The sequence below is a fragment of the Corythoichthys intestinalis genome, chromosome 16 (genome assembly GCF_030265065.1).
Source record: "Corythoichthys intestinalis isolate RoL2023-P3 chromosome 16, ASM3026506v1, whole genome shotgun sequence".
Classification (NCBI taxonomy): domain Eukaryota; kingdom Metazoa; phylum Chordata; class Actinopteri; order Syngnathiformes; family Syngnathidae; genus Corythoichthys; species Corythoichthys intestinalis.
The window spans coordinates 39,039,911-39,065,493 of NC_080410.1; the positions used below are offsets into that span (position 1 = coordinate 39,039,911).

General features: G+C 39.9%; 1 protein-coding gene across 1 annotated transcript in view; it reads right to left on the reverse strand.

Annotated features, from left to right (window-relative positions):
• Positions 1-1,801: 1,801 nt before the first annotated feature.
• Positions 1,802-25,583, reverse strand: part of tmem184a (transmembrane protein 184a) — a 35,304-nt gene continuing 11,522 nt past the window's right edge. The window contains exons 4-9 of the mRNA XM_057817126.1: positions 24,382-24,472; positions 24,055-24,130; positions 17,676-17,767; positions 10,318-10,487; positions 10,052-10,249; positions 1,802-4,028 (exon numbers count right to left, since the gene is read on the reverse strand). Of these exons, the coding sequence (XP_057673109.1) occupies positions 3,793-4,028; positions 10,052-10,249; positions 10,318-10,487; positions 17,676-17,767; positions 24,055-24,130; positions 24,382-24,472 (863 nt within the window). The 3' untranslated portion in view covers positions 1,802-3,792. The remainder of the gene's footprint in view (positions 4,029-10,051; positions 10,250-10,317; positions 10,488-17,675; positions 17,768-24,054; positions 24,131-24,381; positions 24,473-25,583) is intronic.

The window sequence follows — 25,583 nt, forward strand, 5'->3', positions numbered from 1 at the left end:
ATATTTTTTTAGTTGGCGATGAAGTCTCTCAGCATTTACACATAATTTCTGAGAAGTTCTAGTCAGGTTATTTTTGCCTCTTAAATGCCACTCTCTGGAAGTTAATCCATATTGGATTAAGTTAAAATAACTTAATGATAGGTCTTTACAAGTGAAATACTTCCTTTGCATTAAAGCTTCAGGCTCGCCTTCGGCTGCGGTCACTTGACTCCGTCCAGAAAATAAAAAGAGTCATTCCTATTGCAGGGTCATGCCAAGTGCTGCTGCTGGTGACTCAGACAAAGTGGCTGTTTTCTAGTTTTAAAAGCCTAGCTTCAATCACAGTCATCTGTAAGACTGACGTGAATCCTGACGCTTGCCGAGTAAGCAGGTAGAAAATTAACCATTTGTTGCCATGGCAACCAAATGCAGTAAACACCAATGCTCTTAAGGCCTTCTCAAGCAAGGATTTTTTTTTTTTTTATTATTAAATGTTTCCTCTCGTCAGGATCTTTTCTCGGCCAAGAGAACATGACTGTCGTCCCCCTCAAGAGAAAGTAAATGGGCGGAGGGGCTTTGCTGCTGTACAACCTGCTGTGACCTGACAGCTGTGTCCTTACTATTGTTTTGTACATTTTCTTCTTCTTGACACATAGGTTTTATAAGCATAAGTACATGATAAAAATATATATAGATATGTATTACATATTTTTCTATATTTATGATACTATCCTGGGAGTGGTGTGATTTACGTAAACCTTCTTTCGAAGTTCGATTGATGCTGAAAATGTCTCCACATGACATTTCCAATGAGAATATCATATTTATAGGTGGCTCCTATCACAACTTTTTTATTGTCAACACAACATGCAATTTTCCCCCCTCATTCACTTGAATAAATTCTGACAGTTCACTTTTTACACAAAGTGAAAAATCGAGAATGTTGCATAAACCTGCATGTACATTTTGTATGTTGATCAATTTTTTCCGACTTCATTTTTAAAGATGATGGTAATGTTTTTACAAAACTTACCTGAAAAGTCCCAAGAGCTGCTAAAATTTCTCTCCCTTCACAATGATACCTGAGGTAGACATAAAAACACGTTTACATAGTTTAATAGGCCGACAGTGACCTCATGTGGTAAGACGAGGCATTGTAGATAAAAGACAAACCTTTTTGTTTAGGGTGAATTGAGGATGATTCTCACATTGATGGCATCTGGACGATAGCTGACAACGAATAGCTGTTTGAAACAACGCGGATAATTGCAACATGGATGATGCAAAGATGAAAACAATACCATTATGTTGTTTTATCGGTTGTCGTCCTCATGCGGTTTCTCCAGATCTTCCACATTCAGTACTTTTTCCTAGAGCCATGACGATGACTTAGTCTAGAAAAGTGCTTGCATAGACCAGCTTGATATGTTTAGTTGTCCAAACAAGCTCGACCAGCCAGACAAGCTACACACAAGGTATAAAAAAGTTAATACAGATTGTTGACAAAATCTAATGCAGGTTGGTATGGATTTTGCTGAGGCTAAATGAGCAACAATGCAGCGCAAATCATTGATTTGCTCTTGTATATTTATTCAGGTAATCTGTTTTTACTATTACGCCTAAATTATTTTTTTTTGGTCAGCTTTTTCTTTCTGGCTCATTGTGTAAATCCAATCTCTGTATGCCTCTGCTGCGTAATTTCAAACCTGCTAAATTATTCCACCCCACTATGTCTGCTGTGTCTTGTTTTTGTACTCGCAAATAAAGATTTCTCCTAGTTAAAAACTGTCATAAACGGACTCACTTTCATCAGTCAGAAACACACACAAAAAATGTTTTTATTTTCAATATCATAAATTCCACTTTGGACCCAAATGCAAGTTAATTTTGTTGTAACATCAAGATGATTGGCACAAATGGGTATTAAAATGAAAAATGTAGAGGAAAAAAAAAACAACCAATCTAGTATTTTTACCATTTATCCTATCTTAAAAATAGTATCCTCTTAACAGTGCATTTTACATTCAAATGGTTTACTGGTTCATTTAAAGAGCATACGACAGGAGAAAAAAAAAAAAAGTCTTACATGGCATTATTATGTGCATTAGAATCATATTTTGAGACGATTCGACTATATACAACAATTTAGCAAAGCACAGATGACGAGAAATTAGTCTTTTAATCTGCCGGTTAGCCACGCCTACCATTTAGGGCTTTAGCGTCCCCAACAGGTGGATGACGTCAGCGGTAGACTGGCCTCATCGGTTTTACTATTCAGCACATTGAGGGGGAATTATTCAGAACGAGTAAAACGCGACAAAGAAACCCGCAAAATGTCATTGTTTCAGTCTCTCTACTCCAATATTTTTACAGGATATTTTTTTATCCAAGTATTTTTCCCCAATAGCTATATAAATGGCTTGAGAAGGACCAGTCAGCCCGTCGAGGGGGAACTATTCACAACGAGGAAAACGCGACGAAGAGAGCTGCAAAATGTCATTGTTTCTGTCTCTTTACTTCAATATTTTTACAGGATATTCTTTTTATCCAAGTATATTCCCCAATTGCTAAATAAATGGCATGGTCATAACAAATAACAGTCTTGTGCTAAATGGAATATGAAATAATAAAAATGCATTTATTCAGGACGACATGGCAAAATTACTCCACAATGGTCAAAACTGTCGACTTCACCTTTACCGTCGCACCTCCCGAACGATATTTTATGACACCTAAATCGGACATATGTCATTTCCCTTCCCCGGCTTCGGAGAATGTAAACAAACCAAAAGGCGTGACAGCTAGCCGACATGCTAACCTGAACCGAGTGATGTTTCAAAGTCTTCGAAGCGGAAAATCAAACATAACTAGCCTGGATTATTTGACATGACGACTGGGTTGTCGATTGTCTTCGCGGATCGGCAAACCGCCCAGCGGAGAGCAATTTACAGTTCGTTCCCCGCAGGAGAATAAAATACCGCATGTATTATGAAATAAACATGCTTTTTCGTGTCACATGCACTTAAAATAAATTATGTCATTCAGGTAAATAGGGTTCTGTATTTTATTTAGATATTAAGATTTGGAGTACTTCTGATTGAATTTTATAATCTCAAATTATGGCCATTCGGGAATGAGACTGTTTACAGTTGCACTTTTCAAATAAAAAATAATGAAATTGAGTTTTCCCAGTCATTTTTTTTAAATAGAAATGAACCATTAAAATATAATTATCATCAAGTCCGTACATATTTTATTGAGAACTCGTGATAGTCACCCTCATATAAGGAGCCTTTGCTAAATATATTCTCACTAGTGCAGATGTTATAGAATCTGCCTTCTAGTTTTACTATTACAAAAGAATACTCCCACTTTGTAGGAGATAAAGACGCATCCAATACATACAGAAGAATCTGCAGTGATATATTGTGCAGTTTGAAGAACCTGCTCCAAAACCAGTGTACCTGACCTGGAACACATTTCAGATTGTTAAAAAAACAGAACAAAAAGAAAACTGTTGATGCAGTCCACTAGGTGGCGTTCCAGGCCATTGTCACACACCTGATAGTGTTGGTTACATGATATCAGAACTGTGATTGCTTTGTTTGTTTGTGATAAGGCCAAAAAGGAAAAAATCTCATGCTGCTAGGCTACGCTACTAAAACTGGTAGATCCTTTCAATGTCCATTAGTAGTAAGCAGTCATTGTTCAACACCGAGTTGCTGAAAATGAAATACAATCCAGTTTTGTGGCCTTTGAGGTACATCCATTTTCAAAGTGGCGATGAGGACACACCCACTTGGATCTGGCAGCTTAGAACTCGTCATCAGACATGATCAGCATTACTTTGTCTGACTTACGAGAACCCTTGTTGGAGGTGGTGGCTGCGGCTTTCCCGTTGGGGCAAGGCGGGACGACCTCTTGCGTGGACTGCTGCGTGTATTGCTGGTAGGCTGGGGAGAAGTTGTGGATGGCATCCTGCACCATGTCGCCTGGGTTGATGGTCTCCTTCAGACCACTGGATATGCTCTGCATAGACGGGATGCTCTCTGCAGGAGGAACATCAGAATATATCTCAGAAAACGGGGAGGAAATTGGGAAAGAACTAGGGCTGCAGCTATCGAATATTTTAGTAATCGAGTAATCGACTGAAAATTCCATCGATTAATCGGATAAAACATCTTTTTTTTTAAGGTAAAGAGCAATTATAAATATACATGAGAAAAAAAGACTTTTAATCCAATATTGAACCATTTTCAATCAAAGTCTTTATTTTCGATGTACACTGTTGAAAACAGCCAACAATTGCATCTAAGATGTGACTAGAACAAAAAAAATCACTGCTTTCACTCAAAAAACTTTTAGATCTTATAAAGAAAAACAAAACATATTTCTTACCTAAAAATGTAATTACACTTGATAACACACATCACTTGAAAGCTACCGTAATTTTCGCACTATAAGGCGCACCTGACTATAAGCCGCCACCCACCAAATGTGACGCGAAAACGGCATTTGTTCATAGATAAGCCGCACTGGACTATAAGCCGCAGCTGTCCTCACTGTATTATGGGATATTTACACCAAAAGATATTAGCCGGTAACACTTCATTAGACAGCGGCATCATATGACGGTCAGAAGACCAAATAAACCGTGGGTGGTCTGGGGCGGGGATTGATCGGGGCCCTGACGCTTCTTCCGCCCTGGGGCCGGTGGTTCTGGTGGACGGGGCCACGCCCGCGGGAGCCTGCCTCTTAACTCACGCACTTCTCACTTCGGCACTGTAAATATTTTTCACCCTGGCACTTACATGCTCATACATTTCTCCGGGGAGAGTTGGGACGGGGCTTTACAGTCCCAGCCCGACTCCCCCCTGTTTTTAATGCACCACACACCAAGGTTGTGGGATGGTTGGGACCTGTTGGGGGGGGGGGTTTCACGGCTGCCTCCTCACCACAGGCCCCGCCATCCCTGCACCTTTTTTAAATGCACCACACACATCATACTCCACAGGAGAGCTCCGGCAAAGGGCGGTGGGACGGGCGGCTGGGCAGAAACTCCATGCTGCGGTCCCACTGCCCCAAGCCAAGCTCTCCTATTTTAATGCATACATTGCACTACCCTCCCCTCACACCCCCATCACGGTGCTGGGTTATGGCTGCCAGTCGGGAACCTGCAGCCACAGTAATAGGGTGGTAGGTGGGTCCCACACTTTTCCTATATGGCGTGGCTCCCGGGGTGTGGCCTCCCCTCTGCCTCGGCTGCCGGCCGCGGGAGTGGGTTGGGGGGTCGGGTCTCCGATCTTGCACCGCCCCGTGGCAGTTCCTGGGCGTTCTCCTGCCTCCGCCTTCCCCTCTCTTCTCTGGCTGGGCATCCGCCCTGCGCTCCGTCGCGGGTCGCTGGCTGGGCGCCGGTGTATCAGCGGGGTGTCGCCTGCACCGGCGGGGGACCCTGCCTTGCCTGGGGCTTGATGGACCGCTGGGGGTCCCGTGGCATGCCGTGCCGGTTGGGGGCTGTGGCTGTGGCTCGTGGCCCGGGCGGGCGGGCGGGGGTGGGTGTAGGCGTGGGGTTGGTGATGCCCCCTCCTGCCATCCCTGAAGACCGGTTGATGGGCGCGCGGGTGGCCCGGGGGACCACCCTGGGTCCCGGGGGGGGGGGGGGGGGGGGGGGGGGGGGTGATGGTTCCTTTGCTGGGCGGCGGGAGGAGGGATGGGCTGCGCATGGCCCCCCCACCCCCCTCCCTCCCCGGGCTGGCTGGGTGGGGGCCGTGGCCCTTGGTTGGCGCCCGCGCGGTTTCTCCGCCCGTCTGCGTGGCTGTCGCGCGCCCGGTGGGGCTTGCGTGCTGCTGGATGTGGTAGGGCATGCTCGGGTTGGGGGTTTCGGTGCCGGGATTGGCGATGCGGCGGCGTAGGGTTGGTCACCAACGGGCTTACACTCATAAGAGATTCACACGATTACTGGGTTCTAGATCACAGAACTGATTTGTGTACACTCTACCCCTTTCAATCACTTAGCTTATAGTCTTATAGACACCCCCACCCCCATTCTCCTCTTTCACTGGCCAATAGGCCCCCCATGGTGTAAACCGGAAATACATCTCGCTGACGATAGCACCAGCATATTAGTAACTAGTTTAGATGTTCAATGTATTTCTTGTTGTTTGTGTATGTGTTTCTTTTCTTTCTTCTCTTGTATTTTTTTTCTTCTGTCCCCCCATAATCCCTTCCTGTTCGCTGCTTTGTCATAATAAAAAGGTATTTTGAATGATCACAATGGGAGTATGTCAGACTCTCAATGTGAAACATTAAAACTGTTCAGAATCTGGGCACTTAGACTTCCATTCTCTGTGTCAAACAGCTGAACAGGACAGGTTTAATAAAAAAAAAAAAAAAAAAAAAAAAAAAAAGAAGACCAAATAAACCAACATGAAGCTTTTAACTAATTGGCTGCAAAGCTTCATTGCTTCAAGAAGCTTCATTTGGCCATCACTGCTTCCTTGGGGGAGACGGTCAACCTTTCATGCCACATGCTGTCAACACTGTTGTTGTCCATCATGCCTCCTAGCATGCATTGCAGCGCAACAGATATAAATAACAATCAAAATTCATGTTCTTTGCTAATTATTTATTCAGTTAATGTTCCTGTTTGTTTAAATAATTGCTAGTTGCGGTATTTGGTAACACTATTTGACAGTGGCGCCATTAGACATAATTATGACATGACACTGTCATGAGCATTAACGAATGCTTCTAACAGTTATCATTCAGTTTTATTCGGGAAATGATCTCACTTTTGAATGGATGTAAAAGATCCGAGCTGGACATAAATGGAGTTGGTAACACAATTTGCTGGATGACACTTAATGACATCTGTCATAAGCATTCAGTAATGCCCATGATAGTGTCATGTCCTAATTAGGATGGTGTTGTGACAGTCTTATGACGCCGCTGTCAAATAAAGTGTTACCAAATACCATAACAAGCAATCATTGAAACAACTGGAAAAGTAAATGAATAAATAATGAAATAAAAGAACATGAATTTTGATTGTTACTTACATCTGTAGGGCTGCAATGCATGCTAGGAGGCATGGGTTGCCTATTAACACAAGTAAATCAACAAATAAGCCGCACTGGACTATAAGCAGCAGGATTCAAAATGAACGAAAAAAGTAGTCCGGAAATTACGGTAATTTAAATTCCATTTGTGTCAAGCTATTTTTAAGTTCTAGTTAAGTTTTAAGTCAGTCTAAACTGTAAGTACTGATAGGATTTTGAGTTTTTGCAGTGTTCAAAATAAATGTATGATACCTGCTGTATTGGAGCACATTAGGGACCAGTGCTACTTGTTGTTTTATTCAGCAATGACTACTGAGCTAAAACTGACAGTTAGCTTTATTATGTTTGAATTTTACACCCTCATCACTCCACAGCGCTGTGTTTTTACAGATTAAATAAAGCCTTATGTAAGACACGTTAGCCACTAGAGGCGTGCAAAATTTCCGATTCTTAGATTATTCGCGATTCGGCTGTGGAAGATTCGAGAACGATTCACAAATATCCAAATTCTGATTATTGAATTACATCAGGTAAAGCGGAAGTAAAACAGTCAGCGCGGTCTTTGGGACGCAATGAGGAACGGACCGAGAGTAAATATCATGTTCAACTCATGCCGCTAGATAAAAAAACAATCATACCTGACTGCGGCTGACAGCCGCTACAAAGAACGCCCAGTTGCTAGTTGCTACAAACATACGGTTACAGTAGATATCATATATATGTAGAACTAGATGCAAAATGACAGATGACGTCGGTGTTAGACCATGTATTATTGAACAGAGATGCGAAATAACAGACTTTCCGGCGTAAGTAAACAGCCGCCATCTTAAAGCAGTAGACCTCTCTAGAAGGCTCTGTTGTAGCGAACCTAATAAACGTTTTATCTAAAATACTCCTAAATTGGCAGAATCTTGTCTTGAATCTATCTTTAAATGGTGAAATAGTGTTAAAACTTTGACAAAAGTAGACAGAAGGGAAATTATGGAATAACGGGAGCAATTTTAACAACTGTAACAGTTGATTCACAACATTAATTTAATTGAATGTAGTTTAAAGCTGCTGATACAGAATGGGGACTGGAGTTTTTTTATTTACTGTTATTTTTGTTTACCGGTATATGTCAACTTGATACTGAAATAGTAGTTTGGTTTAGTTGATTTTGGTTTGGTTGATTTTTGAACAATTTTGGAACTAATGTACAAAACATTTAAAAAAAAAAAAAAAAAAAAAAGGGAGGGGGGTGCATCAATAATCGTTTTATAATCGAACCGGAGCCTCTGTATCGTAATCGAATCGTTAGGTGCCCAAAGATTCCCAGCTCTATTAGCCACGCATTGACAGTAGGCATGTGCCGGTATGAGATTTTGACGGTACGATAACCGTGAGCAAAAATCCCGCGGTTTTACGGTATCACGGTATTGCAATTACAGCTCCAAAATGTGTTATTTTGAGAGGTATGGGTTTAAAAACTTTTTTCCCGGGATTTTTTTATTTTTCTGAAAATATTTGCAAATTGGAACATGAATATTATGTTAAAATAAATAAATAAACAAAAAAATATTTTAAATAAAATAAATAAAACTTATAGACTACCCACAGCTCAGGTTGCTCAAGATTGGAGCAAGAATAAATTAATTGCTATAAAAAAGTACAAACACTTCTAAATACAATTGAAAAATATTGACTGTACTTTTTTTTTTTTTTTTTTTTTTTGAGGGGGCAAAAGCTCAAGTGAAGTTTCGCCATTTTCAGCCACTGTGTCAACTCTAGTCTACATGTCATGCCTTTGTGTTAAAAAGACGCAGAATTCAGAAGTTAGTAAGTTAAAAATGGATAAGTTAGTTAAAATTTGAATGTTGTTATGTAAAGGTTTCATCTAAAAACACTTGGGAGTGAGACCTCTCCTTGTCCAGCGAGCGTACATTTGTGCTTAGGGCAAGACCATCTGTCGCAATTAGCGATCTTTGATGTTATCCCTTTTCCTTCATTCAAGCTTGTTTCTCAGTGGCCGTGAGGTTTATAACCTCGACGAAGTTGCTCTCCCAGCTAAGACTAGGCTAACATTCGTCTTTGTAAGTGTTTAGTTAATTTGTATTTTGAATTTAAAAGGAAAATGTGTGTTTTGTTTTTGGCGAACTTTTTCATGGATGACTTCTTCACATTCTGTTGTGTTTGTGCTAATGAAGCTACTCACACGTGTAAAATACTTTTGTACAACGTTTTAAAACTGTATATTTAAGTTACCATGATTTGAGACCTCCATAAATTCAAGAAAAGTACGCCTTTTGTTTGGACTGTTTCTTTTTTGGTGTTTAGCAGATTAGCGTCACTGACACACTTCCGCTTCCACTCCAAGATACTTCTGGTTGCATTTTTGAGACTTGTAAAATAGCGAATACCGTACTACGGTATGACGGAAAATTTTAGTGGTTTTGAAACCGTGATGTTTTCATACCACGGTAAACCTTGAAACCGGTAACCGGCACATGCCTAATTGACAGTGGTCATAATCAATAGAAACCTAGCACTCCGAAGGGCTAACGTTACGTGAGCCGCGTGACGGTAACGTTATATTTATTAGCGATGAGAAGTGTACTGCTTAAAGATGGCGGCTGTTTACTAACGCTGCCCAGACGCGGCCGAGTCTGTCAATTTTGCATCTAGTCCTAAATGCATGCGATATCTACGAGACGCATCAGACACTAGCTGCTACCACACTAGCATCGTGCGGGCGTAGTTTTTAGCAACGTCGGCGTAGTTTGTAGCGGCTGTCGGGCCTGTCGGCTGCGTTAAGTTTTTTTTTTTTTTTTTTTTTTTAAATTGCGTATTCCTCTACGCACGTGACATCAGGGCGTTGTCCCGCATTAAAAGTAGTCCGGGCAAAACATGATGCTTAGAGCTGGCAAAATTAAACGATTCCTCGAGGTGAATAAAATGACTCGGATCAGTTTTTAAACTCGAGTTACTCGAGTTGCTCGAGTATTCGTTTCAGCTCTAGAAAGAACGTCACTTACGTGGCACATCGTTCTTCTTTTCCTGGTAAACCGTGCACGTGAAGGCATATCTTAGGACGATAGCTGCGAAGAACATCTCCATGCAGATGATGAAGTTCTGCCAGCCGGCCGCCACCGTGCCAGCGCCGACTTCTTGTCCATCGATGAAGAGCGCTTTGGGAATGACGCCGCAGCGTTCCAGGATGGCGAGGACCATGCCTTAAACACGCGGGAATTGATACATTCTCTTCTCGGTTCTGAATTAAGATCTTACACGGAGGTCTCACCTTGCCAGAATGACAAGAAGATGACAGACTTTATGGTGAGGAATTTGAGCACGGGCTCGTATGGCCTGAGCAGGTCACTGGTGGCAAAGAAGAAGAGGAAGAGGGCGTAGAGCGACAGGCTGACGGAGAAGTTGTAGATGATGGTGATGTACAAGTAGCCCCCGTTCACACTGTGCACAAAGAGAAAAAAACAACATGACAGATGACCTTATAATGGTCTAGAAAATGCCATTTTTGGACAAATTGCATGGGGATGCATTGCTCTGCCGGTCAGTGAACTCCCGTGCGCCACTTGTTCATTTGAGGGCATTACCAGGCAACTTCCTGTTGATTTTGGGTCACTTCTAGAGGTGTGCAAAATTTCCGATTCTTAGATTATTCGCGATTCGGCCGTGGAAGATTCGAGAACGATTCACAAACATCCAAATTCCGATTATTGAAATATGCCAAGTAAAGCGGAAGTACAACACACTCAGCGCGCCGCGCTGTCTTGGGGGCGCAACGAGGAAGAACGCAGCGAGAGTAGCTAAACATCATGCTTCTCATTACCCGGCCCCTCGGGTAATGCCAATGCTCAACTCACGGCTCTAGCTCAACTCATGCCACGAGATAAAAAAACACAACAACATACCTGACTGCTGCCGAAAAGCTGCTATAAAGTACGTCATCCACATAATGTAATGGTAGATATCATTTATATAGGACTAGATGCATCATTGATTCGGTAGCGTGAGCAGCACATCTACAAAAAGCTAGATGCGTGCGTTAGTAAACGGCCGCCATCTTAAAGCAGTACACTTCCCTGGAAGGCTGTTGTAGCCAGTGTTGTTAATCTTACTGAAAAAAAGTAATTAATTATAGTTACAAATTACTTCTCCCAAAAAGTAATTGCGTTAGTAACTCAATTACCTGAATGTAAGAGTAATTAGTTACTTGGCAAAGTAATTGGTGATAATTACTTTTTTTTTTTTCCTCAAAAAAAAAAAAAAAAAAAAAAAAAAACATAGGCCACACTATGTGTTAATGCTAAGTTTTTTTGTGAAGGTTTTTGGTACAATTGGCCCGAGCCCAATTCTTTACCCTAATTTACCCTTCACCCTGAATCAACTGTTAAAAGTTGTTAAAATTGCTGCCATTATTGCATTAGTTCCCTTCTCTCTACTTTTGACAAATGAAAGTTTTAAAACTATTTCATCATTTAAAGATAGATTCAAGTCAAGATTTTGCCGATTTAGAAGTATTTTAGATAAAAAGTTACTTAGGTTCGTTAGGAAGGTTCTCTACAACAGAGCCATAATAAAAGGTCTACTGCTTTAAGATGGCGGCTGTTTACTAACGCATCTAGTGCCGTGTCTGTCATTTTGCATCTAGTTATATCTATATACAGTATATGCAGTGTTGTTAATTTTACTTTAAAATAGTAATTAATTACAGTTACAAATTACTTCTCCCAAAAAGTAATTGCGTTAGTAACTCAGTTACCTGAATGTAAGAGTAATTAGTTACTTGGCAAAGTAACTAGTGATAATTTTTTTTTCCTCAAAAAAAAAACAAACAACAACAAAAAACAAACAAACAAACAAAAAAAAAACAGGTCACACAATGTGAAGTTTAAAGGATTTGGGGGACAATTGGCCCTGGCCCAATTCTTTACCCTCCACTTAACTAGACACAAGGGTATTGCGATAACTAGCTAGTAACCTTTGCTATGTGTGGAAGTCATTTAAAGTTGTGAATCAACCGTTAAAGTTGTTAAAATTGCTCCCGTTATTGCATTAGTTCCCTTCTGTCTACTTTAAATATGTGTAAGTTTTAAAACTGTTTCATCATTTAAAGATAGATTTAAGTTAAGATTTTGCCGATTTAGAAGCATTTTAGATTTAACAAAAAAAAAAAAAAAAACTTAGGTTCGCTAGGAAGGATCTCTACATCAGGGCCTTAATGAGAGGTCTACTGCTTTAAGATGGCGGCTGTTTACTAACGCATGTAGTCCTTAAAACATGTTGGCAATGCAGCTGTGTCAGTTTTGCATCTAGTTCTATAATATGATATCTACCGTGTCATGTGGGCGTAGGCGTCAGGTATTATTGGAGCCACCTAGCATCGCGGTTGCAACGGCGTCTTCCCCACTGCTGCTCTGCTCTCGTCCCCGTGAGTCCGTTTCTCTCTGACTTTTTTTATTCAACCAACTTAGTAACGCATAGTAACGCACGCCTTTCCCGCCTCAGTAACGGTAACGGCGTTGCCAAGATGAGAAAAGTAATTAATTAGATTACTCATTGCTGAAAAAAATAACGCCGTTAGTAACGCCGTTATATTGTAACGCCGTTATTAACAACACTGGTTGTAGCGAACCTTCCAAGCAAACCAAATTAACTTTTTATCTAAAATACTCCTAAATCGGTAAAATATTGACTTGAATCTATCTTTAAAATAGTTTTAAAACTTTCACATGTCGAAAGTAGACAAAAGGGAAATTATGGAATAACGGGAGCACTTTTAACAACTTTAAAAGTTGATTCACAACATTAAATTTATTGAATGTAGTTTAAAGCTGCTGTTATAGAATGGGGACTGGAGTTTTTTATTTACTGTTATTTTTGTATATTTGTTTGCTGCTATATGTTAACTTGATACTGAAATAGTAGTTTGGTTTAGCCTGAGAGGATTTTTGAACAATTTTGGAACTAATGTACAAAACATTTAATTTAAAAAAAAGAAAAAAAAAAAGGAGGGTGGGTGCATCAATAATCGTTTTATAATCGAATCGGAGCCTCTGAATTGTAATCGTAATCGAATCGTTAGGTGCCCAAAGATTCCCAGCTCTAGTCACTTCCCATTAATTTTTTTTAATTTAAAGGCATAAACGTCACTATAAGTTAACGAGACACGGGGCTGATCCGTAGGGGGCCTATTTTCAAAAACTTAAAATTCAAATACTTTCAAAACCAAAGCCCAAAAGGTTATCGATATGCTCTTGCCAAGAACTGATATATCGTTTTAAAAAGGAGTCAATGTCTAAAAAACAAAGTGGTATTAACCAACAAGTTGCTACCAAAGTCTTCCACCATAATAGTGTCTCGGTTAACTCTAAGGCTGCATTGACGGTCCTCGACGCCCAATCCATTTAGACTGGGAACGTTCATTCTTTCGAAACCAGAGCATTCACAGTCATTCTGTCCGATTTTCAGGGCATTTACAGGTCACTTTTTGTTCATTTTAGGGCATTTATAGGTCGTTTCCTGTTGAATTTGAGTCACTGCATATTCATTTGGGTTATTCCCAGGTCACTTCCTGTTCTGTAACTCAAAATAAACAGCAAGTGACCCATAAAATACCCCGAAATCAACAGAAGCAACTGAAAATCAACAGGTAAATGACCTTAAATGGCCCAAAATTACTTCATTACCTGCCACTACCGGCCATAGACATTCAATCCGTTTGAAGTGGGAGGGATGGCAGCGAATGAACGAATGTTCATACGCTGCCACCCTCCCAGTTTAAATGGATTGGACGTCTACTAGTGATAAACTCATTCCAATTCACAGAAGCTGCTTGTTTTTTCTGTTTATTAGTTTTTTGTAGAACATCCTAGAATGATTTTCTGACCAATGTATCGACAATCGTTGTATCGCCATATCGTCAGATCATCGTTATCGTGAGCTTTGTATCTCAAATCGTATCGTAAGGTTCCAAGAAGTTCTCACTCCTAATGTTTGACATATCATTTAACTTTTTCCCAGAAATAGAGCAACTTAAATGTCATGCAGAGAGATACAAAATCCAACACTGCGGCCGTCACAAAACAAAGAGCTTTTTAAATTGAAAATTCTTGTAAATAAATCTTCAATCGTGAAATTTCTATGGATATGAACGTAAAACGTGACGATTCGATTACGATTCATAACGGTTCAAAAATAATTTTCCCAAAGAACTTTATGACACCCGCTCGTAGCGGAACGCAATTCAAGACACGTCTGCCGCCCGGACACCTTTAACGGATGCACGCACAACGTTATGTTGGATGCTGCCAGTTACTGAGCGAGAGATTTACTCCTTTTCAAAAGACTGTAAAATAAATTTGTGTATGAGACAGGCAGGGACCCGGCAGTCAGGCTTCTGTGCGCAAGTTATTTTTTAGAGCGAGAGGGGAAGAGAGATAATTCGTTGCTTCTTGTCCTTTAGTTGTCCAGCAGGAGTTTCAAGTGATGTCAATTGAAAAATGTATGGAGTGTGTTGCTAAGACCCGTGTGCGTCTATCAGAGGTGAGTACATGAATCCTCTTTTACTGTTTAGCCTTTATTGTTATTGTTGTTGTTTTTGAGATGTTAACAGTTAGCGCCGAGCGCTAAGGTAATTAGCATATTCGCTAACAAATATTTCATATGCAGAACGTGTAAAACCATGATTAAGTATAGCGGTAATACTACAAACATGCGAAATAGTACAGAAATCTGTGAAAACAAAGTATATTGGTTAAAAGAAGTCTTATTTCTAAAGACACTGTTTCCAGAATATGTGGAATTCCTTCCACCCGTGTAAATTTTATTGTATTATTGAGAGAAATAAGTAATACCTTTAAAATGGTTAATGTTGTTGCACTTTCTTGTAAAAAATAAATAAAAAAGCTAAAGGGCAGCTTTTTGTTTTATGGCCATGTTTCTACCGTTCCTTTTGAATCATTAGGATATTTTAAATAAATAATGGACATAAATTTGTGATCATCGTCAAATACCGTGATCATCGTTCTATAATCGAATCGTAGCACCCTGAATCGTAATCGAATCGAATCGTGGGGTGCCTAAGATGGCACACGCCTACTTCTATTCAGTGAAACCATCGTCCTATTTCCACCTAAATCCGGCAATAGAACGCAGCTTGTGTTTTTGAGTTAATCACAGTGAAAGCCAACTCAACGTTCTGCCTGGTTCGGCCCCCTACAGGAAGGCGTAGTGCAATGCCTGTGGGAGCAGTCTTGTCAACTGATGGTGGAGTCAATATTCAAGGTCACTTCCAGTTGATTTTGAGGCAAATCTGGGTCACATCCCAACTTAATCACTGCCATTTAAGCCTGTCGCAATATGCAATAATTCCATTAATCGCACGGTAAATAAAAATGAAGGCGATAATTTTTCCTCGGCAATTTATCGCATCGCGTGCACCTGCGTGCGCGCGTGCGGCTGACGTGCTATTATAAGTTCGGCTTCCTTGTTACCAACTACGCAAAATGCATTTTAGTTCTGTTTTTAGTTTAGTGCAGGTGGAGAAAAAAAAGAAAATGTGACAACTACCATTGAAATGAAGATGTGAATGATAGCAAAATATAAGCTTGGTGTGTGCATCCATGAACTGGGTCGTAGAATGCTGATCTCGGCCGGCGGTCCCCCTCCGTTTGCCAGTCTTTATAAGTTAAGGTGACAGTTCGTATTGTGGTAACATCGCCTAAGAAATCGCCAGCTTCGTCAGGTTTCAAATCATTTATTCTATCAACTCGCCGAATGTCCACTGCTGTTGATGGCAGGATCGAAACAGAAAGTAAAATAGCGCTCTCCTGCTCACCGTCAGCCCCGCGGTGCGTTCAGGTACAGCAAAAAAAAAGTCCGCCACATTAGAAGCCGATTCGTTACATTATTACAGGTACTGTACTGTATTATTATTATTATTGCAATTATTATTGTTATTCAGATTTTTATTCATATTTTATTTGTTTTGCTCTTTGTAATTGCTATTTGCAATAGTAACAGCATTATTTATTAAGGATGTAGTGTGGGTTTTTGGGCTGTGGAACGAATTATTGGAATTATAATGTATTCTTATGGGGAAATCCTGCTCGACATACGACCATTTCGACTTACAAACAAGCTCCTGGAACTAATTAACTTCGTATGTAGAGGTACCACTGTATTACACATGGAACGCCATAGCAAAAGCCATGAGGGGAAACGTTTTCATTTGCCTAGATGCTTAAATTATTAAGTGGAATTTTATTTTTCTTAAAAAACACATTTTATTTCTTCTGTGTTTCTGTGCAGTATTAATATTGTTGTCTTTTACTTAAAAGAGGCATGGTTTATTGTTTTTAGTTGTGATTTCCTAAAAAGTATTTTTGAATTTAAGAGTAAACATTTATTGCGTTTAAATGGGTGTACATGATCTATTAATATATACTGCATTCTCAGTGTTATTGTATTTTTTTTTTCAATTGGGGGGTGCAATAATATCGCAATAATTTATTAAATAAATTAAAACTAAAATTTGTTATCGCGACAGGCCTACTGCCTTTGACAAGACATTAAATCTATTTCAACTGGCATTGAATAATCATGTTTCAATGGCATTGATGGTGCTATAAATCATATATATACACATACATATATAAATATCATTTCACATGTTATTTTGTTGTTTTGGAGTGACACTGATGGTTTGGTAAACTTGTTAGCATGTTCTTTATGCTATAGTTATCTAAATGACTCTTAATAGCTATGGTCACGTTCGCATTCTGCCTTTGGCAATGTGTGTTCAATTGTATTATAGACTTTTTTATACTGAAATGCATGCTTTTAGTTTGTGGCACTTCACGCCCACGTGGGGGTGCACTCGCACTTGTTTACGCGAAGAAGAGCGCTCACATGCCAGAAGAAGACTGACAGCTACGCAGCGTCTCTGAGCGAGTGGGTGAGAAAGAGACAGAGACACGACTGCGAACCTACGGTCATTGTTTATGCTTGTAAAATACAGAGGCAACGCCTGTGTGTATCATCTTTTCTGTTGTTGTTGTGTTTTCCTCCCGCGATCAGACACTTCGAGCCAGTTGTGTGGTTGTTTGAACGATGTGCTAATGCTAGCAAACGCATGCTAACCGTTTGTGTCATTGCTGTAATAGCACCTAATTATCAATTTACGTTGATGCGAACCTGTTTGGTATCGAGGACGAAATTGATTCAGCAAATTATATGTACGTCCAGCATCATCATTTGGGAGTTTAGCTCGCTGCATAGCCAGGACCGAGAGTAGCGTCCTAATGAGGACAGTATATTGGAATTTCGTTGTTCGTGCATCATGTAACATCATACTGTACACTTATTTAGCATGTTTTTCTCTATTGTATTTTTATATTAAGTACATACATTTTTTTTTCTCTTCATAGGGCATTTTATGGCTGGTGCGACTTATACTCAGGTGCGACTTATAGTCCGAAAAATACGGTAAACCATTTTGACTGGGATGGCTAGCACACCAGATTATTAAGTGGATAGGATTGGTTGCTCAATCTTTTGAGTACCACTAGACGGAGCCTGTGTACAACTAATGGTAGTTTTTTTGTTTTTTTTTTTTTTAAAGGGAGTTGAGCTTACTTAAAATCCCCATCGTGGTATTTGCCGTAGGCCTGCAGGATAATGGTGATGGCCGCCATGATGGGTTTGACGATGCAGAACTGAAGAGTTGCCTGGAAAACGAATGAAAAATACATAAAACATAGCAACAGGATAAAGGACAGAATGGATTTGTATTTACATTTATTTAGCCTTGCTAAACACCAATAAGACCACAATGGACGATTCATAATAGACACACACACACTCACACATACAGTATCTATTGAGCTGACTGCAAGACCTGCATCATAAATTTTGCCTTTAAAAGTTAACAGTGCTCAGTTGTTATCGTTAAATAACTTTGCAATACTCTTCATTATTGTGATTGATCACAGCAGTGCAGCACTGCACTAAGATATTTCTTTTTGTTCATTTAAAGGGAACAAAATATTATTTAAAAAGCATGAGTTTGCACTGGATCACATTAGAGAAGCGTGCAGAGAGCGTAAAGACGACACGCAGCCTCCTTCAGCATAATGAGCGCTCCCGTCCGGCAAAATCCAAAGAGGATTTCAACACAAAGAGGAGACCACCTGCTGCTGACGTCTTCCGCGCCAGGTTCACGGAGGACGTTGACCCTCGAAACTCACTAGAAGGCAAACGTGTTAAACTGTGGGCTTGACGAAATAGCTTGAATCGTCGTCCCTAAAATGATCCCTGCCAGCTTTAGTACCATTTTGTCTCTCAGCGTGCGCAAAGACAAACAAGCTGGCATGATAGTATCTGACAAGCATGACATTCAGGATGACACAGAGCACGTCCAAAAGTCAGCTGTTTCCAGACTCAAATTAATCAACAGGAAGAGAGACGGCCCCCACGCAGAGAGGTGTTATTTAACATCTTTAACATTGAATTATTCACAATGTGCTCACTTTGTCCGCAGCTTTTATAACGCGTATATTTCATAAAAGAGGGCGACCGGGCAGTAGAGTAACTTGAGAAGGAAGTCCACTAGAGTCAACATTTTTATTTTCTTAAGTGTGTTGGCAACCTGCTGGCATTTTCCATTAAAAATGACTAAATCAATTTTTAATTATCAATTCCCACCTCGGAAAGACCAGAGGCCTTTTCTTTTCATACAATTTGCCCTTGCAATAGTTCACTGGTGGCAACTATCGACAGGCCAGATTTGTTGCGTCCTCCTGAGTATTAATTAAAAGCAAAGCTACTCCGCTTTGACTACAGTAACGGGCGGCCTAAAGCGCAGCTTCTAAGATTGATCAGGCGCGACTTAAAACACAGGACCTTGTTTTTGATATTTACTTCAATAGTGTTGACATAAATGCTGGTCACAGCACGAATAAATCAATCTTTTCCTTTCTTTTACTTGATCATCAGCTAGGAAGCTAAGGGTTAGCTATTAGCTAATAGTCGGCCCTCTGAAGGTGCCTGTCCATCATGTGTGAAAATTAACTAATTTACTGCCTCTGACAGCAATACTTGAAAAAAATATATTGTTCAGGTCGACTGATACACTGAATCAGACGGCCGATATTTGGACCTTTTTCCAACAAAAAAAGAGGCAGTTTAGAGCTGAAACAATTTAAAAAATTGATCGAGGAATTTTCTCCGCCTCGAGGAATCGTTTAGTTTTGCATGCTCTAAGCATGACGTTTTGCCCGGACTACTTTTAATGCGGCACAACGCGCTGACGTCACGTGCTTACAGAGAAGAGAGAGAGGCAGCAGATATATCTGATTTCAACAACGCATGAATATAGAGGTGACGAAGAAGCCGACAAAAGACTTACAGTGACACCATTTTTTTCCACCTCAAACGCATGTTTGATTGGCTGATGACTAGTTAAATTCCCTTGTTTTCCATGTAAATTTAATAAAAATAAAGTGAAATTATCTGCCAGTGCTTCAAGTAAATTTTACTCAGATTTCTTGAAATAAGAAAAATACCTGTCTGAAAATAATCTTAGCACTTATTTTAAGCAAAAAATGAGTATATTTAATGTTTAAAGCTTTTTTTCATCAGAAATGTTCTTAATTCAAAAAGTGATATGGTTCAAAACATCATTTCCCCCTTGATTTTGAAGAATGACCAACCTTTAGATGTATGGGCTTAAATAAGAACAAATGGTAAAATTTACCTAAAGTAAATTGAATAATCTGACCCATTAATCTGTTAGTCTTTAACACACAAAACAAGATGGAAAAAAATATTCGAATAGATTTTAGAAAAATCATCACATAAAACATTATAAATTTGCAGTGTGAAAGTTAGTACAATACAGATTTATTTTTGCATTGATCATTTAGCCTATCAATTAATTGGGTTCATATTGGTGAGAAATGTAGCCCTGACCCCCGTTCACATAATCAGTTTGGTTTTATTAATGTCCTGTCCCCAGCAAAAAGTGTACATGCAGGTTATGCTGTTATATCGTCCCCACCAATAGAGACCAAAACTACGCCCTTGTAATGGAGCCATTTCAAGGTGTATGGGGAAATTCTAATTGCCGTGTTAAGAGTTTTACTAGTTTCGGTGAGAAGGTGAATCGTTTTTTTTGTTGTTGTTGTTGTTCGTGAACTACATTTCCACACAAACGCACATCGAGGTACCATTTAGCTTAGCAACGAGATGTATGAGATATATTTTTTCGAGTGTCCCAGAGCTTGCGAAACCTGGGGGGAAAAAAAAAGCGCATTTATCAAGCTTTCGTCAGCCGTGATTGCGTATATCCGATCGCTGTAACAGCCCTGCCCCTCTGCTATTGAATACGTTGTTGACACATTGGTGCGGCGGCGCTCTGACCCTGCTCGGCGCAAATTCATCCAAACTTGCCTTTCCACCCAAGACCTACTGTACGTCCAACCCTCACTTTCACTGAAATGTCCAATCCAAAATACAGCAATGCCCCGGATGGGGGGAAAAGGAGAGGAGTCTGTATAAGAGATGTCCCGATCCGATATTTGGATCGGATCGGATGCAGATATGGGCAAAAAAATGCGCATCAGTATCAGATGGGCCGACACGGAAAAATTCCAATCCAGACTTCCGATCCAGTTTTTTTTTTAAAAAACGGTCCGGGTTTTCCAGCGCACCGGGTTACATAATCCATTCCAGTTTTTGCTTCGGTTTCCCTAAAATCTGGTCCGCATTTTACGGCACACTTTCAACACACTACATTACAGTCTCCCAATTTACCGAGAGACTTTATCGGTAAAAATGTCAGCTGTGTGGGATCATTTCACCTTAAAGGACGACAAAGACGAAGAGGCAGAGTGCAACATATGCCACAATAAAGTCAAGCGTGGTGGTAAAGCTGTAAGAAGTTTTAATACAACCAACCTAATCAAGCATTTAGCGAAATACCACCACAAACAATATGAGGAGTATGTTAAGAAAACCGAAGACAAAAAGAAAGGTCCTACGCAACTAACACTGGTAGAAACTTTTGCTATGCATGACAAACTGGCACTCGACAGTCCCAAAGCCCAGGGAATAACAAGAGTCATTGCCGAAGAATTCATTCTGGATGACGAGCCATTATCTCTCGTGAGTAAAGACGCACCATCCAACACTTAGAACCACGGTACAACATGCCCAGCCATCATTACATCCTTGAGCGATTCGGCCGTGGAAGCTTCGAGAACGATTCACAAACATTCAAATTCAGATTATTGAAATATGTCAAGTAAAGCGGAACTAATACACAGCGCGGTCTTCAGGACGCAATGAGAAACTGACCGCATTGCGTCCCGAGAGTAAACATCATGCTTGTCACAGACCCGGGTAATGCCAATGCTCGACTCACGGCTTTAGCTCAAGTCATGCCGCTGGATAAAAAAACACAAGAATACCTGACTGCTGCTGACAGCCGCTACAAACTACGTCAACATCGTTTTACTGTAGATAATAGATATCATATGTATATAGAACTAGATGCAAAATGACAGACTCGACGGCGGTAGCAACATTAAAGCATGGACAACTAAATGCGTTAGTAAACAGCCGCCATCTTAAAGCAGGAGACTTCCCTAGGCTGTTGTGAACCTTCCAAGCGAACCTAATTAACTTTTTATCTAAAATACTCCTAAATCGGCAAAATCTTGACTTGAATCTATCTTCAAAACAGTTTTAAAACTTTCACATGTCGAAAGTAGACAGAAGGGAAATTATGGAATAATGGAAGCTATTTCAACAACTTTAACAGTTGATTCGCAAAATTAAATGAATGTAGTTTAAAGCTGCTGATACAGAATGGGAACTTGAGTATTTTATTTACTTTTTTAAAATGTTAACTTGATACTGAAATAGTTGTTTATTTAAACCTGAGAGGCTTTTTATACAATTATTGTAACTAATGCACGAAACATTAAAAGCATCTAACAGCTTGGGGGTTTTGTGGGATTTTCCACTGAGGTTGTTTGTGTTTTGCTTTTTAAGACAGTTTACAATATTATTTGCACAGTTTACTGACTGACTATGCCATTTCTGTTTCTTATTTATAATGTTTTGTGTTTGTCACTGAACAAACAGGTCAGTTTCTTGTTGCCAACCGTTGTGTGTTATTCAAACTCACCTAATGGCGTACCGCACGCAGGCTATTTTTAGACCGCGACGTCGCATCGTGAAGTGGAAGTAAAGCCAAAGTGGGACATTATAGACCCGCCCTCGCATAGACTTAACGTAATTTGTGCAACTTTTCGCCAGTAATCTTTCAAAAACGAACATGCCGATCACGCATTGCTTTTTTGGAACTTGTAGAAACAACTCTAGACATTACGACACATGAAGGATGTTTCTTCTTACGTTTCCGGAAACCAAAAACTCGGGAGGAAAAAATGTGAAGACCGAATCAACTTGCGCGGACTTTAACACCAGCTCGGTCAATCCATTGACATTTCATATGCAGTAAACATTATGTTGGGTTGGCATGGTCTTTCAGAGGACAAAGAGGTAAGCCATTTTTATATTTTTAACTTATTCTTTTAGCGTAACGTTGTGCTGTACTGCTTCTGTCTGACAATGAATGCCCTGAAAAGAATTACAATGGTATCTGACTGCCACTGTTACCGTTTCTGTTATATATATATATATATATATATATATATAAACAACTTTAGTAAGGGGGAAGTGTAAATAAATTATAGAATTAAGATGTGTTATCAATGAAAAAATGAATAGTGTTCGTTGGCTGTCACTGAGTAGCATTTGCGATCGCTACACAAAGCTAACTAAATTACCCCCAAGAACGGTAAGAGACGTAGGACAACCAGAGGATATATAAGAAAGACTAGGCTGATGGTAAAGGATAGCTTGTTGAAAGAGGAGAATGTCATTGTCAGTTGCGTCGATAAAAAAGCTAATGCTATACCTAGGTTGGCTCGTTTTTTCCGTCTTTTTCAGCCTTCGACACTCAAGCCATCTCTTTAACTGAACATTTTTATGTTCTTCCACATCTTTGCCAGTCAATTTGGCACCAGGCACATCATTTTTGGAGAGAATTGGTGGGTTTAGTTCTGTAAACATCTCCTTCGTACACGATTTCCATTCATTTCCTATTAGGGACAAACGGTGGCTTGTCCCTACTTAGCAACAGTAGCTAATGTCATGAATATTAATGAGCGGAAGTGACGTGTTGCTTGCGGTACGCCATTCAGCTGGCTAGTTGTTATCAAGAGTACTAAAACCCTTTTCAACGTAAGTCTGACAACTAAGTAAGGAGGCTAAATAACTTTAAACTTTAACACATGCTCAGATAGGCCGGTATCGGCATCGGCCAATATCGGTATCGGATCGGAAGTGCAAAACAATATCAGTATCGGATCGGAGGTGCAAAAACCTGGATCGGGACATCCCTAGTCTGTATTGGCTTAGCCACTTTATTGTGGCAACAATAATAAAGAAAAAGAATAACAAAATAACAGAGGGCTTCCGCGACATGCGACCGCTATCGCCTTCTCGCTTCCCTCTACGTCACAGCTCCCCGTCTGATAGTTTCTTAAGGAGGCCTCGTATATTTAGTTACGGACATTACAATACACAATGAATAGGTTGCCGCTGAACCCTTCACACTAGGCTGCCGCTAGTTTGAAACGGCCTTAAAAAACAACAACATCTTTTTGCACGGCGTGGCGGCTTTTATTTTAGTGTGGCGGTGCGCCACAATAATTATTAATATGTAGGGGAAAGCCTGCCTCCTGTTCAAAACTTTTCTTCCCCCAGAAAATTGAGATTTTAAGCTTTCCAAGGATGTATCACACATGCATATCGGACAATTTTGAAAGTTGGCTAAATTGGGAGTCTCAGAGCGGAACTTCAAGTCACCTTGAGTGTTTTCCGCCATATATAAATATAACATTTGCAATTTGTTAAGTCAAATGAGCAACAGGATGCATCTTACCTGTTTACAAAATCTTAAAAAGCCAATGGAGTAGCTCATTCCACCCAGACAACAGGTGCCATAAAGGCAGCTTGACCTGTACAGGGAAGATGAAACCATTCGCATTCATTAGAGAAGTCTAAATATACAGACCAAACAATACCATTGTAATACATCACGTCTATAGTGCTAACCAGAAATATCCGGTGCCTGCCGGTCGGATTGTGTCAATCAAACCTGAGCAGTTATCTTTAAGAGGCCATGATGATTGGCATGGCAATGTCATTATAGCGTTGTACTAAATTTGCTTGAACAAATTAATTTATGATGTGTCGGAAGAGAACTTACTGTATAGGCTTCCCTCGAATCTCGGACATGATTGCACTCTCGCCTCCCAGGTATTCAAAGGACAGACTCAGGAAATTATAAATGACGAAAGCTGTAACAAAAAGAAGGGTTACTAATAATTTAACACATTGTACAATTTCGTTTCAAAAGTTCCCATCACCTTCAAATTTAACTTTATTTAAAAAGAGGCCAAGCCAACTTGGCTGTGATAAAGAATAATTAGTGCTACATTATGGAACAATAAATGTTTCACTTCTTACATTAAGAGGCTTGCAAGGGTTGTGTGTCTTGGAAATCCCTTTCCTAATCCTTTGTTGCTATTTAAAGTGGGGATTAAATGAAGCTAATGCAGATGGTGTCCAGCAAAAGGCGGGAGGCGGCTGCTGCGCTTGCTGCGTTTTACTCGTGGTCGCTGATGGGATTGGTGTCTCCCTACCGTCTGACGTGCTGCCGCCATCAATCAGCCACAAAATTGGCCCTCAAACTTGAAACTAATCTGTTCAATAATACAGTATTTAGCCCCCTTTTATTCGCTCGCTTGTGATTCATCTTGCAAGCAATCCTCTTTTCCACGTGGGAAATCTTTTGGCTCATCAACATGTAAATAACGAATATTTCACGCAATACTATTTAATACACAATCATTTCTGGCTGTTGAATACAAAGAGCTAATTGAATAAGGTGTATTGTTTACGTACAGCAATAACAATAATACTGAAACACCTTGGAGAAGTTCCAGATTCCTACAAAGCAAGGACTTCAGCTGCGTTGAAAAACTTGTTTGGCAAGTTACTTGTTTTCGTTTTAAAAAGTGGATGTGACAGTGGTGAAGTGACGCTTGATAGATCCTACATACACCAGGGTTCCTACAGGTTACCTCAAGTTGAATTTAAGACCTAATTAAGACCATTTTTAAAAAACTTGATACATATTTCACAGCTGTATCGACAAAGAAAATCCATGAATTTGTGTTAATATTAGGGCTGTCAAACGATTAAAATTTTTAATCAAGTTAATTAAAGCTTAAAAATTAATTAATCATAATTAATCGCAATTAATCGCAATTCAAACCATCTATAAATATGCCATATTCTTCTGTAAATTATATATATATATATATATTCTGTAAAATAAATTGTTGGAATGGAAAGATAAGACACAAGATGGATATATACATTCAACATACGGTACATAAGGACTGT